Source organism: Akebia trifoliata, chromosome 8, assembly GCF_017979445.1.
Source record: "Akebia trifoliata isolate Shusen 1 chromosome 8, ASM1797944v1, whole genome shotgun sequence".
NCBI lineage: Eukaryota > Viridiplantae > Streptophyta > Magnoliopsida > Ranunculales > Lardizabalaceae > Akebia > Akebia trifoliata.
The window spans coordinates 189489-205896 of record NC_141382.1 but is presented as its reverse complement, the minus strand read 5'-3'; the positions used below and the strand labels follow the sequence as shown (position 1 = coordinate 205896).

The following is a 16408-nucleotide window of genomic DNA, read 5'->3' as shown; positions in this document are numbered from 1 at the left end:
TTTCATTAGTTGTTTAAAATCCTAAACCAAGAAAGAAAATAAAAATAAAAAGACAAACGAGAGAGCATCCATTGGCACCCTTTACTTATTTTCTCTATTTTAAATTGGGGGTGTAATAAGTAAAATTAGTTGGGTTGCCAATAGCAGCTCTCAAAATAAATTAAGGATTCCTTAAAAGAATACAGACAATTGTTTCTTCTTGCATGGTGTGTCTTTTGACTTCTAACACCCTGTGTTTTAGTGTTAGAGGGTTTGGACCTATGGGCCAAATAGGTTGGTAACTTCCAAACCCATTTAGAAAGGTAAGCCACAATGCTCCAATCTATGTACTTTTGTTATTAAGGCCTACCATAAGGTCGACCAATGTCTGCCACGTGGTGGTCAAAGAAAATTGAACTTTGTTTGCAAATCAACTACAGGAAGTTACATTGACTGTTTACAAAATATATAATCATAGATATGGTAGCTTATGAGCGACATCTAAAGTCTGAAATCAAGAAATTCTGTATGTGTCGTTAATGGATACTTAAGGCCTAATCTAAGTTTAATAGTCAAAGCTCCGTATTTGATTAGCAGGAATGGCGGCTTCTGATTGGCTAGGAGCATCTAGGAGGAGATCCTAACTCCTTGTCCATGGCCCTCTCAAGTCTCAAGTCCTTAGTTTAATATGAAACTCTCTCTCTCTCTCTCTCTCTCACTCACACACACACACATATAAGAAGTAAAGAAGTCTCTAGCTGACATTAGAAATGATAAAATTGGGGATAAGTTTTTAAAAAATAAAAAACAATAAGTGTGTTTTAATAAGATGAGTAATTAAAGGCAGAAGACAAGATCAGATGTGACAAGCTCTTGTGGATTAATTAAATAGAAAGATTGATTAAATACAATTAGTGTCATTTATTGAGTGTCCCATCTGCTTAATCACAGAAAATGTCCATGCAAATATTCAATCATTCTCTTTAATCTAAACACTAAAATATTTAGTAGACAAATGAGAAAATGTGTGTATAAATACTGATTGCTGGTTTTCTTTGTCAATCTTGTGAACGTGTTTGGAATCTCTGAGTCATGCCTTCAAGATCAGGTCAATATTCAATATCAGGAGTCAATTAAGGCATTTCATTTCCCTTTTAAAATTTGCTATATCTTATTTTTATATCTTCTTAATTAATTGTTAATTTTCTTTTGGTAAGATGGGGTCAAGTCAATGACCTTGGCATCGTTGCATACACCCTAACGGTCTGACATGCGAACAACTTGCACTTTCCGAGCAGGTAAGAGTGGCCCCAGCTTAGGATGTTAACCTATATATCTTTACTATTACAATGAGAGAAGAGTCAGTATCGTTGACGTAAATTCACATTCACTAATTTTTTTAATTATAAAAATGTCTTTACATTACATTAAACTGTATTAGACATTATAAAAATTAGATTATCTATTTAAAAGTTTAAAAATAATTTCTTAAATTAATGCTAGTGGTGGTGGTGGTGATATTACCAGACCATTATAATATGAACTCCCACCATAAGAGATTTTATTAAAAAATCACATTGTAAATAAATGCTACAGTTAGAAATTTTCATTTTGTGTGGTGTTTTTTTTATACTAAAATCACTTATGGTGTGAATTCACATTATGTTAGTAATATGGGGAGTGTTCGGTTGACAATCTTAAGGTGACAATGTTAGTTGACAAAATTTGTTCTATATGACTAAATTTTTTTTGGATTGGACTGATTTTTTGTGAGATGATCTCTACTAAAACTTCTAGGTGTATCAAAAATGATTTACAAATTTTTAGTAAAAAAATGACCTTCACAATTCTAAAATAATTTTGATGGGATTAGAAATTTCAAATTGGACTGATTTTTGGTGAGGATGATCTCTTCACCATAGAGATCATCTTCACAAAAAATCAGTCCAACCCAAAACTTTTAAATCATATAGGACAAATTTTGTCAACCAACGTTGTCGTCCTAAGATTGTCAGCCGAACACCCCCTTACATATATATATATATATATATATATATAAATAAGACTGACTCAGTAAATGGGAAAAATACTAATCAAAATATAAATGTTCAAATTAATATGTGAAATACATATGGAAATCACTATTACTAAAAAGGAAATAAGACACTTAGATCTATGTGGTAACTGGTAAGAGACTTTTGATTCACCTCCAAAGAATCCAGAAAGTTAGACAAAAGAGAAGAGAACTATACCTTCCCCTGAGGACTGAGGACTGAGGACTTAGGACTTATACTTCTTCTTTATCAATTTAAATTAGTAGTGAGATTGTCCTTTGTTTACGGGTTCTACCTAAACTGTCTTCATTCTCCACTTGGTTTTTTTTTTTTTTTTTTAAAGATGGTGAATTTGGACTTAAATTATTTTATTTTATTTTTGGGTAACCAAACAACAACAATAAGAAAATAAAATAAAAATAAATGTTTGAGATATAATCAAGCTTAAGAAATAATTAAATACTCCTGCCGACTGCGACGCAGATAGGAATCGTATAAGATAGTGGGTACGACATGACACTAGGTGACTGAACGAAATGTTACATTAGTTTAACATATTTTGCAGGAAATATTAGGTTCCATACTTGTGGAAAATGTTTGTGTTGCCCTTTAATCCCCACCACTTTTTTGTCCTTTTACGTGGTGTTTTCTCTTTGTTTATTAATTAAGATTGGTATTATCTATTGCCATACAATTACAAGTATTTTTAAGTTATATCTGTATTTTAGTAAATGTAATAAACCAAGGTCAAATGACTTGAATTTCATGCAAGATAAAAAAATTTGTTAATCGCGGTCAAGATAGACTTGAGATGTTCATGCAAGATAAAAAATTTGTTAATCGGTCAAAGTTTATGTTCAATTATGTTAATAAACTAAGTATAGCAGGGATGAGGATGTTGAGATGGATGATTGAAAATATATATCAAGAAAGATAAAATTAGAAACGAATATATAAAAATAAAAGAAACTCCATTAGACTATAAACTAAGAGAAAATCTGCAGAGATGGCTTAGACAGGTTTAACGAAAGTCCATTACAATCTTGAGTAGAAGAAAATTTTAAGTTGAAAGTCCTAAAAATGCAAAAGAAAGATTCAAAAGAATGTTGATGAAAGAAAATATGAAAATAACAGAAGACTTAATCCCGAGGGGTTGGCTCAATGACAATTTCGGATCGATAAGTCGTTAATGCCTGTAGGGTCGTGAGTTCGATACCCAATATGAGCATTAATTCCTCAGGGGCCACTTATGAGGATGCACTTTCACTTATTTAGTGCGTTTGATGTGCGGACGTTGCATGTGCTCCAAAGACTAATCCTTAGCTTTAGACATAATGGAATTGAGGACTTGGATTTGATGGGATAGATGAGGATTTGTTATGCTTATTGTACACCTCAAAAGGACTTTTCTAACTTCAAATGACATTTGAGATTCTCCATGAAACCAGCTGTTGAGATAAGAAGTCAAAAATACACAATTTTTTCCTAGAGAGGAATAGTATAAATGTGTTAGAGAGACATTTTTTTCTTGCAAATCCTTGTTTGTTTAATGGATAGACTCGAATTTCATATGAGGCTAGTTTATCCCACTGAAAAATATTTGAATCAAACATATTAGTCTCAATATTTAATGAGGTCTATGGTCCTACACTAAGATTCCGATTCATATAAATATTAAAAGACTGATAAGGCACACAGGTAGGTGAAATTAGGTCAGATGGTTCAAACTTGACACATTCTACTAATCCACATTAAAAATAAATAAAAATGGTGACACAGTCTTAAATTTAAACCTCAATAAGCAAACGTGAGAATCTAAGCCTGTCGAAGAGAATTCTGACATCATATGGGTTCTTGACATTTGGCACACTTGGTCACCAACTTGGGCCCTCCACGTGTTAGGTTGCCCATTGACCCAGGATGGTACCACCTTGTGCAGAATTTGGGTCCATTATGTTGAATTATAAAAATCAAATATGATTGTTTTAAATGATGATTCAGGACATGCAACTCCTGCAATCTGTACAATTCGTTCATGGTTTACGTCACTTGGTACTAATTTGGTGGATTGGAATAACTAATCTGGGACCACTTCAATCAGAGTAGTTAGATGAGTTTTTGGTTTTTGTCCATGAATAAAATTTGAATGAGGACTTTTTCCTATGGATGAGTTTCCTATACTATCTCAATTCTCAACCGTTAGTTGGACACGAGAATTTTCTTTCTCAATAACACTTCCATGGTTGTTTTTCTCATGTCCGGCCTAAGATCAACATTTGACCACTTTTCTTTTTTCGGGATAGAAAATGGCCTAAGAAAACCTTCTTGATTGATGTCGTCTCAATCACATATGTTTAAGGTGCTACTGGTGACATCAACTTCAGACTTCAAGAAACTTACAATGAAGACTAACTACCATCTTAGGATTGCTTTTTTTATTTATAAGGGTAATAGAAAATAAAATGGATTTAGAACATTTCTTGTGGACATGTTTGAGGAAGAAGTAAAAGAATAAGGACTGCAACAATTTTTTTTTTTTTTCTTTTTTTTAGATTGTAATATGTATATGGGGTGCAGAAAGATTTTTTAAGTGATGGAGTGAAATCAATACTAAGTGATCTGTAACTAGTCGGTCTCTTGAAAAAACCCATCATCTACAAGAATATCAGCATAGAGATTCATCCTTCTGATAGACTGCCTTTCAAGCATATTATCATTACTGTTTTTTATAACTTCTAAGTTAATTGAAAAATTCCAGAAGCCAAATTTATAGCAAAGGAATATCATCCAACTTTAGGGTGTCTATTATTATATAGAAAATATATTATCAGGAGAATCAATTCCTTGAAAAGTGACATTGAGAAACAGGATTCCTCCAGAAAATGCTTGTCAGTTTTTTTTTTTCAATGAAACTATCAAAAGAGAAGTTGGTTTCTAGTTTGAGGATGGGGATGATCGTGATTTTCATTCCAGGCAAGAATATCAAATTACAAAGGACAAAGGAGTTCGATTGAAGTTTTTTTTTTTTTGGATACGTAAATGGAAGAATATTTTCCCTGGAAATTGTGCAATCATAAGTCTGCAATCTTCACTGAGAATCATTTTCCCATGCAATCAGTTCAGTAGGTTCCTTGAGTGCAGGGCAATAATGTTTCAATTCCATTACACAGTCACTAGTGATGATTGGTGAAAATCTAAACATCTTCAAAAATGACAACTTTGGAGAAACATCTTGTTTTTTTTGTTAAAGAGTGAGTTAACCATTTCTCGAGGAAGTCGAATTATTTTAATCAGATCAAGCTGGGATTGTATAGTTTTTAAAGTAAATTTATTTCAACTGCTAGATCCATAATTTGAACTATGAAATGAGGAGGAAAAGTTAAATGGCATGGCAAAGAAGATGTTTCTATTAATGTAGGAAGCAGGAGGGAGCACAAAAAAAAAGTCCATAGGAAAGCCATCCAAAAAATTCACATAAAACCACGACCTGCCTACACTATAAAATAAACTAACAAATACACGAATTGTGAGGAGGGTGAAGGGAGACCTCTTTAGATGCCCTATGCCACATAAAAAAAAAAAAAAACGGTCGAACCAATAAAAAAAAATCTCTTTCTTACTACATTTTCTTGACACCAACTTCGGCTCCACCATTTTTCAGTGCCTTTAATTTCCGGTAACCTTTATCTGTACCGAATATCCTGACACAAAACACGACAAGACAGAAGTGAGTAAAAAACACTTTCCTTTTAGGCAATATTAATTATTTTTGAGATTAATATCAGACCCAGTGGTCGATAGGTTAAATTCTCAGAAACCATGCCCATGATACTTCTCAATCAAATTCGGAAACCAAATGGAATTAAAAACAGAATCAGAACCAATGTACAGACGTGGGTGCCAACATTATGCGCAGAACCAAAAATATTCCAGTATGAGGGCACCGACGAAATGGAACTTATCATAGTCCCAACATCTGAGCTCCATAGCTTAACGTGCAAGTCCAGTCTATTTTATGAATAATGGTAATGCTTGTCACTAGTGAATTGTAGTCCTTTGCCTATAAAATAAAATCTCTAATGATTGATTGACGTCAAAAGAGAATTAATAATTTTCAAAATTAGATCCATCCTTCTCTTTTTCAACAATAACCCAGTTCGATAACAATATAGTTCTAAATTTTAAACATTCTACTGATTAGAAAAGGCATCAATTTTAAACCATTGGCCATTTCACAGATGTCAAAACTTATAACAAAATTGTAGTACATAGCATAGTAGTAAATCGGAAAAAAAAAAAAAAAACAGGACCCAGAAGTTATAATACATACATATTAATGTCGGAAACAATGAGACTAACATTTACTTGACAAAAAACTATCACATGCTATTTGTTAACAAATGGTTTCATGGATGCAAAAAAAGACAAGGTTAAAGATCTAGGACAAAATAAATAACACAAAAGAGGATGCAAAACTTACCAGTCCATGTAAACAAAAGTCGAAGAGTAGTTGCCAGACTTAGTGTAAAGCAAACGGTGGTGATAGTCATGAAAATCAGCTCTGTGATAAAAACAAATATTGAAGACATCAAAAGTTGAAATGGACCCAAAAACAAAACAAAATAGGCTCTTGACCAGACCAACAAGTAGAAAGCCCCTATCAACTTACCCTCCATATAAAGGAATAAAATTTGAGAGGCTCCATGGGAAATGATACCCACAATGAGCTTCTACTGTCTCCAAGACTCTTAATACCATCCATAGCCACAGAGTCAACAGATGAGGCCCAGTGAGAGCAGGACCGACGATTGTGGCAAAGCCCAGAAATAGTATCTCAACAGGGTGAGCGTATTCAGAAGTCAGTCCAAATGGTGTAGCATATCTGCACATGATGTAGTTGAACAATAAGAGTCCCAAAAAGAAAGGAAACATTTGAATTGGAGTTTTAAAAACTAAACATTTTATAAAAAACTTCAGCAAGGTCACTTACTCATGATGGACGCTGTGGACATGCTTGTACAACCATTTTGAATGTAAAACCCTGTGCCCCCAATAGAATATAAAATCCTCCAGGATGAGGTAGAACAGTATTTGCAGCAAAACTACTTTCCTGAAGGGAAAAAAAATAACAATCTAAAATCATTCCAAGAAAGAAAACACCCCCCCCCCCTGCCCCGGCGTTTGGCCAGCAGGTGAAGACAGGTTTGAATCCCTGATCAGTGGTATTACAACTTCAATTTACCAAGCTAGATCTTGCAGACCATTATCTATGAAAAAATATAAATATTACAATTTTGAAAGGGATTGGTACAGCTTGTATAGAAAACTTAGAAATAGCATCTAAAAAGCCTAAAATTACCAGGATGGCAGTGGCAGGCTACTTCGCATGCCCATATAAGTAAAGACAGGATAGGAGAAAATCATAAGTGGCAAGTTCACACCAAAATGATACAACAATAGGCGTGTAATACATTTCTCCTGAGCAGCAGAGGTGTTATTTTTAGTCTGCAAAGAACCATAAATATCTCATCATACAAACAATAAAGCTCAAGCACGATGTCAATAAAACTAGCACAAGCATAAACCAAGATGATGAGATGAAAAATATAGTAAGTCAGGTAGTAAATTAGCAGAAGCAAGAGGGCCTGGACCCAAAGCTCAGAAGTTGACATGTTGCAATGCCATTTGGAGGTTGCAGATTCAAGTCGAGCTTTACTCTCAAAAAAAGATTAAAAAACATGGAAACAAAGGAAACCATGTAAGAAACTCTTTTTTTATGGATATGTGTAAGAAATTTTACTTCTATGTTATATTCAAAGTCCTCTTCATTACGTGATGGAGGTAGACCAGATTCACCGGGTTCTAGTTAATAATATGATTCCTTAGTTTTAAAAAAGATGGGCAAATGCCTAAAAATGGATTAGTAAAATAGGTTGTTAGAACACATGTACAATTTGCATGCAGGGCGGAGCCAGGATTTTCTTTTAGTAGGGGCAAACTTATAGTTAATTGGAGGGGAAGGGGGCAAAATTGGAGGAAGATGAGGGAGTGGGGGCAACAGGGTCAAACGGGGCATGTCAGTAGTTCAAAATGTAGGGGTATCTCAAATTTAAGCATAAATTCAAGGGTATCTAAAATGCCCAAAAAAGTTGAGTGGGGGCAATTGCCCCCATTGTCTCCTTAGTAGCTCCGCCCCTGTTTGCATGCTAGAAAAATCATAAAGTCCCCTTATTAAATGAACTCCATAGTTAATTCCTGAACTTCGGTAATCGTTTTTTTATACTGATAATCGAACTCTCTGCTGCCACAAATTTTGTGATTTAGAAGGCAAATTTAAAAAAATAAACATATAAATTGTGTTACAATCTCTTTGGGTTTCCAATGTCTTTTGCAAAAATATAGCATCGTAATATTCCTTGATCTTATCTCCAAGGCTGTACAAACTCCAACTTGATATTGAACCAATGAGGGGGTGTAAAACTTTGATCTTATAACAGTCTCAGGATTGGTTTAGGATGTCTGGTATGAGGAACAATGTGGATTAGCCTCATATTCGAGACCCCAAAGAGCATCTTGGCTGGTGGTAGTGGTGTTGCGCCACAACCAAAGTACGAGGAAGAAGAGAGAAGAGAAGCCAGGAGAGGGGGGGGGGGGGGGGGCATTCTGATTTTTACAAACCTAATGGGGTATATTTTTGGTACCCACAGCACACTCTTGGACTTCCATAAGTCCAATATTTGGCAAGATGATTGGTTTAAATGGTTCTCCCTTATCCCTGGGTGGCAGTAGCACATAAAGGGTTGTGATACAAGGACAGACCTGAAGGAAAGAGGGGGGAGGGGGGATATTTTTGATAACCACAACATACTATTGGACTTTTCTATGCCTCATGTTGGCCAAGATGATTGGCTTCCATGTTAGATCTTATCGAGTATGACGTTTTTCCAATTGAATTAGAATTGGATGGCTAAATTGGAAAAGTATTTGCAAATAAAAATGTTGTAAGATGACACCAAGGCAAGTTATGCCTCCTGAAATAGAATGTGGAATGATATATTCATAAAATTAATGCATCCAAAATAAGGATGTTGAGATGGATTAGCGGAAAAATTAGAAAAAATAAAATAAAATCAGAAATGCGTGCATTGTGAAAATGCAAGAGTGGCCCCAATATGTTATATAATAAGGGCATAGAATAAGGAACTAGAAGTAGATATGCAAATAAGTCAGATAAGGCTTTGATAACGATACGTATTTGTGGCCCAAAACTATGGTAAAGAGATAATAGAGATGTTACTCTTTACATGGAAAATGGTCGCTCTCTCCCATGCTATGGAATCTAAAACCTTTAAATCCTTTTCTCTTTACATACAGTGGTATCGGTATTTGTTTCACATCAAATTTGGCTCAACTATAGACCCAAAAATTTCATTTTATTTATTTTTGATAGGTGCAAGTACAAAGGTTGCGTTTTCATCCCATGTATGTGGTATTAACACAGGCTTTACCACCTCAATGATGTGGCACCTTCAAAATATTTAAGAAAGCACACACACACACATGCACCGAGTGTGTGTATCTTAAGTCTTAAAATAAATGTTAACAATGCAGTTGGGTCCATCTGCTTTGATAAGTGGGGTTCAAGCAGTCTAACATCCAACGCATACCCAAGCCCCAACACTGCACCTGTGCCTATATAACATAGTTGTCATGGCCACTAGGTCAGAGCATTTACACATCAGAATGGCACTGAAATGCATGCAGTAGAACACATATTGTTGGTTTAGAAAGGCTTGGCAGAAGGTAATCCATAATTGGTTTGAATTTCAACCATAATGTTGGTTAGTTGCTGCTACGAATTTAAGATAAACAAAAATGAAGAAAGAGAGAATTCAACTATTAAAACCAAGTTTTGGATTATGAACTGGATTAAGGCTCATTGTATCAATAAAGGGGTGTAAATAAAAAAGTTGTACATTAGATAATGATGTAAAGAACTATATAATAGAGCATTTAAAGAAGCCTTTTCCTGATCCAGACTAAATATTTATGGGGCTACGAATCAAATATTGATACGGCTAGTACATGACTTTAATTAACCAGCCTTTGGGTTGTGCTTTTTTTCTTTCTCTTTTATGCTGTAATTGTTGCTGGTTATCTCAAGCAGTCTTTTCAATGAAAATTTCTCTTTACAGAACAAAAAATAAAGTAGCCCTTTTTCTAAATTGGGAGCATGCATTAGGTTTTAGTGAATGGAAAAAAAAAAAAAAAAAAACACAAGGCACAAGAATGAAAGCCACATCACATTAGACTAACCATCCATGAACCTATTAACTGTTTAGTGTGTGGGGGCATCTTATTCATAAAGTACTCTGTACAAGGAGTTGTGCAGATTCAAGTCTTAACTACAAAAGACTATCTAGACCAGGTAATGATCTGATATTCAAAGAAATTGCCAATAACCTGCATCAAGCGATAATTTTAGCTCATTCTTAAGAAAGCAAGACAAAAGAGAAAACCTGAATCTTGTACTTGCTCAGGTATCCTGCCCTTTCAAAATATATGAAAGGAAGACCTGACAAGAAAAAGACACTTTCGTGAAGAAAGAAACTTCCCAGAGAAGCAAGCTGGAAATCACTGAAATGAGTGATCAGATACTGCACCACAAACAAACAAAAAGATTAGTTTACTACAAACACATAAAATGCATATTAGATTATGGTTCCAAAGAAAATTCAACTCACGCACACCAAAACCATCAACAGACAATATTACTGCCATCCAAAGGGGAAATATTAACCAGTATTCTTTTTGACAACATGATTACAAAAATATTATAGATAGGTCTTTTGAATACGCATGTCGAGGTCTTCGCAGGCACGTGGACACCAGCCAGTCGTTCCCCTTGGGCATGCCTTGCCATCAGGCGCCTTGGGCCGAATACAGCCCGACAAGACCCTTGAAGCCAATGGACCCCGACAGACTTTCAACTTGCACAAGACATAACTGACAATAGACTAAAAGGGGGGAGTCGTTCGAGGTTAGGCATTGGTGGGGCCTTTTGTGTGAGAGACAACTAAGGTGGTCAGGATCTGCAATTGGCAGGCTCTGGGGATTGCCGGATCTGCGTGATGGTAGTGTCAGCAATGCTGACTCTCTCTTGTGGATCCCTAGGGGATCATTGTTATCCCAGGTTGACCTTTGCTAACACTGACAGGCAGAAGGGAAGGTCAGACCCCAAGTACCTACTGTCTGACACCCTAGCTGGCACCCTCTATCTGAACTAGCTGAGGGAAAGGGGGCCTCTATTTAAAGCAGCATGTTCCCCTTGACGGGACATTAGTTCTCAATCCGAAGAGCAAAACTCTGCCCAAGCTTTGACTGATTCTCTATCTCCTTTTGTTGCTACTCACACTCCCTCTCCACCACTTAGCCTCACCTCACCTCCCCTCCCCCCTTTCCCCTACGGGGTTTGTCAGCTCCGTCTTGTCTTCTTCCCTACAAAACAGTGTTCTTGGGCCCATGCGTTGGGCCTCATGAGCACTGGATCCTGGTCAAACCCCCGAATCTAGCCACGTAATCTAAATCCTTATCCGTGGGCTGTTCTTACAGTGAACAAATACTGACTAGAAAAGAGTGGGAGAAAAACAAGAAATTATGGATTTAGTTAATTCTGTGAGTGAGGGCTGGGGAGCATATGAGTATAAATTAACTAGATTGGACTCGATTATTAGTTGAAACATTCATTTCCATGTGAGAAAATTGAAATTTTAGTACTTGTGTTCAAAGCATTATTTTGACTAAAATGATAACTAGCAGATTATAAATATCTATCAATTCTCGCTGATTCCTTTGTCATTACACAAACAAAATTCAACAATGTAAACAAAGAGAAATCCAATTAAGTCTACAAAATATTTCATGCCATTATCGACACTAAAATCAAAAACTTCAAACTCAAGAATATAAAGCCAACCTTATTCAATGATTCATCCCCCATTACACAAACAAATTTAACAAAAGCAAGAAATCCAATTACATCTACCAAATATTCTACGCCATTACCGACACTACAATCAAAGCTCCAAATTCAAAAACACAAATCCAACCGTATTCAATCATTCATCTCCCATTACACAAGCAAATTTAACAAATAAAACAAAGTGAATATCAAATTGCGTCAACCAAAGATTCGACGCCATTATCGACAATAGAATCAGATGAATAAAAAACTAAAGAACATATATCCAATCATATCCATTAATTCATCTCCCATTACAAATAGCGAAACCCAATTATGCCACCATTATCGACACTACAATAAAAGCTTCAAACAGAATAACACGAATCTTGAACTCGCAATCCAAAACTCAAACAGAACCTCATCTATCAGTAAAGAACATAAGCAAAATTTAAAAAAAAAATAAAAAATAAATAAAATTGAACTAAATCTAATAAAACATCCTGCATTCTTGAGAAGAAGAAAAAAAAAAAGAATAGTAGTAAGAGTAGTAACAGTACCAGCCAACAAGATTCAAGAAGGGGCGCCATGAAAACCATAGAGAGAATCTCGACCTCCCACGAGTGATTCAGGGAAGACGAGAGAGAGAGAGAGAGAGAGAGAGAGAGCCCTATTTGCGTCGGACACACCAACACGACACTAGCATTACCACTGGCGTGACAGACTGTCCATGTGGGGGAAATATAACTTTCATATATAAATATTAGATTATCCTCTCCACTCAAGTCTCCAAACCCGGCCGCTACATTTTCAGGAAAAATAAAAATAAATAAAAAGATATTGTCTCGTTCCGAGGAGGAGGAATACTTACCTATATCTCTAGCCGTTCGATTTTCCTCGATCAAAGTATTCACTAACAAAATCTAATGGTAGAGATATAAGGTAAACGTTTCACTTGGGAGGACAACAATGTTATAAGCTTTTGAAAAAGAATTTCTATTGGCACTCCACCTTTTACTTATTACATTATAACTAAATTTAAAAAATAAAATCTTTAATTGAATGAGAATCTCATTCTCCTATTTGAGGATATTTTATTCTATTTGATGTAGATATATGGAAGAGAGAAGAACACGATATCAACATCAAAATATCATAATAGATAATCATCGTTAATATCAATTTGTTGTTTTTGATGGGTTATACAATTGATAGTGACAATACTAACTTTTTAAATTGTGTGTGTGTGTGATGGGAAATAATTTCAATAATTGGGTGTAATAAGTAAAAGTTGGGGGTGTCAATAGAATCTCCGCAGAAGTTATGATTAACCCCCAATAGTTGGATTACTGCCGGACTCTCAATCTTCTTTACTTGCCACTTCATTTTTTGCCACGTGCTTGTTAGTCATTACAATTTTAACAACTAAGTACGCCGTTGCAATCATACTCATCAGATCTTTTGGTTCCAATCAAATGTCAAGAAAATGCTCTAAATCTATACTTAATACTTGCCAATTATTAACTTTATTTTTTTGTATTTAGATTAGATTTATTAAAGGCTAAGCCATGATCCATGGGTTAATAAGTCAAAAGAATTGGACATGTGGCATGTTTTAATACCCTCCCAAAGGGATCCACGAAGAGAATGTATTGTTGGTTGTTACATGATCACATGGACCTTTAGGGACCCAACGTTGATTGGTCTCATTATTTCTATGATAATTACTTAAGATTCATAAGTGAAAAAAACAAAATCATATAATTTAATTCTATGAATGTTATTATGTTATGTACTTGACCATATGAACACATCAAATGGGATTAATTCAAGTACAAACAATGACCGCTAGTTCATGGGTCAATTTGAGTCATGTGCTCCATGGGTATTAGATAAAAATATTTTTTAAGTATGATTAATTAAGTTTCTATCTTATGTTGTATGACTAGAGTCTATCTTTGCCTATGACATAATCATCATCTTCGGGGTTAAGAAGGTAAAAGATGAAAAACAATAAAAGTATAAGAATACTATTGAAAAATGAGAGAATAATAAAGAAAATAAAGTTGAATGATTTCATTGGAAAATGGATAGACCGAAGAGAAAATGCAATAAAATTGAAACCATTTGAAATAAGTGTGAGATTGAAGTTATTTGAGAGGGATAAACATTGAGGTAAGACAATGTTGTGTTTTTGAGTTTTGTTAATGCATGCCCCAAGTGCACATGTTAAGAGGGAGTCCAACTTTGAAGTGGCCAAGTCATTTCAAATTTTTGGAGCAATCCTCGTATATAATTGACATGTTGCGACATTTCTTCTACATTTCTAAGAATATTTGAGATTCTTCGGCAAGTCTTCAAACAAATGACATGTCACCCTTGACGTTGGTCTCATCTATAAAACTAATGAAAAACCCGTATCAATATTCTCATCCTCACCATTATCATCATAACTACCACCATCACTATATCATTGACATCATCTCCATGACCATCATCATCGTGATTATTTTTGGAGAAAAAAATTATAGATTTTTAAATCATTTTTTGTTTGTTTATAAGAGAAGACCAAGGTCAATGGGTATTTCATAAATTTGGAAACATAAGGTATCTCAAATATTAATTGGAACGTTGAGGTTCCACGCGTCATTAAAGGAGGGTTCCTTCAAAATTTTGAAACGGACTAGTCACTTTAAAGTTTTTTTTTTTTCCCCCCATTAAAATGCATTTAAAAGTTAAAATACCTTGAAAATCGTTATTTGTGGTTATTTTTGGGAAATCATTTTTAAGGCATTTTCAATTAATAAAAATAAGTTTTAGAAGTGTATTTAATGCATCGTAGCGTGTGCCTTAGTTAATAACTCCCTTATTATAGATGGGTCTTGTTAATGTGTACCCTTAAAAGTGCAATAAATAGGCTTTGGAAATTGAATTTAGTATACAAAAATTCTCTTAAAAAATATTTTTTATCAAAATACCCTCATATGGTTATTCCTAAGGTTTAACAAAACCCATTATATATGATTGGAGAATGATTCTAAATCTTTATTTCTAGTATCCAAAATAATCCTTGAAAAATCTTTATTTCAAGTAGGTGCCAAGTAACTTAGTTGGTAAAGCCTTTGGGTGATGATACCAAAGACCTCGATCTAATTCCCGTTAGTATCAAATTATCGAACTCATTAAAAATATGCTTACCAACCGGATTAAAAAAAAAAAAAAATCTTTATTTCTAAGTCCACTTGTTTCACAAGTGCCTAATAATAGTTTATAAGAGTAAATTTATTTCAAATTCCATATATTTTTAAGAGTCCTGATAATATGACTTGCCAAGGTGCATACTCAATCGACTTACATGGATAAGTTAAGATTTGTACACCTTGGGAAGCACAACTCCCTTGGGATACATTTTTTTTAAAATGGGGGAGAGCAATCATGTATCCCGAGGCGTATAGATCTATGATTCTTGAACTTGTCAAGTCAGAGAGTTGATTGAGTATGCTACTTGGCGAGTCATATTATCACGACTCTATTTTTAACCTAGGAGAGTCTGGTAGAAATAGCCATGACATGTGTCCTCATGCATTTCAATGATATTTATACCCCCATAAGTCGTAGGGGGACCATGTGCTTGTCAAGGAAGCCTCTCCATGCTTTTCCAGGCTCATATAGGATCGAATCACACTCCCTTGCCCACATTTTTTAGTCTTATTAATCTCATGCTTACTCCATATTTTATTTACTTACAAAAGTATATCATCATCAAGAGTATCATCACGCTCCTGATCAACTATACTTGTTGCATAGAGTGATTCATTGAATCTTATAAGATGAGTATTAGTTCCTCGCCGGCATCAGCTCATTGAAAAGTATAAGTCAATGTGGTCTTTAGGACACCAAGCATTGGTCATACCCCAAGTCAACTAATTAATTGATAATTGATTTTATTCTTCGTTCTTTTATTTTAATATATGTGGCATGTTACTGTGGTCCATGTGGGTTTATGCATTTCAAGATGGAACCGGGTAATCTAATTATTATTTTTTATAATTAAATTAAGAATAATGTTGAAGTAACATTAACATATACATAGATTGTACATTCTCATGTCGTGAAAAACACATCTGTTTATGTGTGCACTACCACATTAGAATGTCAGAATCGATATACATTTCACTCTTAAATTAATTATTAAATATTCATTTTTAATTTTGAAACTCACCCTGTTTTGGGATTTTTACTTTCTACACATAGAATAAAAAGCCCTTAGTGTCTCAAGTATTATAAATAAAAAAAATAATAGTATTTTATAAAAAAATCAATAAAATTTATGATTTTATACAAATAGTGTTGTTCTTGAGATTTGAATGCTAAAAAAATTAAATTTAAAATAAAGGGTTAGAATATAATCATA

The 16408-nt window shown here is 34.5% G+C and overlaps 1 protein-coding gene across 1 annotated transcript; it reads right to left on the bottom strand.

The window, feature by feature from the left end:
* Window positions 1–5417: 5417 nt before the first annotated feature.
* On the bottom strand, window positions 5418–12749 carry LOC147395206 (methylsterol monooxygenase 2-2-like). The gene is made up of 7 exons (XM_086450791.1): window positions 12555–12749; window positions 10553–10690; window positions 7393–7538; window positions 7024–7143; window positions 6703–6915; window positions 6514–6594; window positions 5418–5734 (listed from the first exon to the last, which is right to left on the bottom strand). The coding sequence occupies exons 1-7, from the start codon at window positions 12591–12593 to the stop codon at window positions 5653–5655; spliced, it is 819 nt and encodes a 272-aa protein (XP_086306917.1). The 5' UTR covers window positions 12594–12749; the 3' UTR covers window positions 5418–5652.
* Between the last annotated feature and the right edge of the window lie 3659 nt (window positions 12750–16408).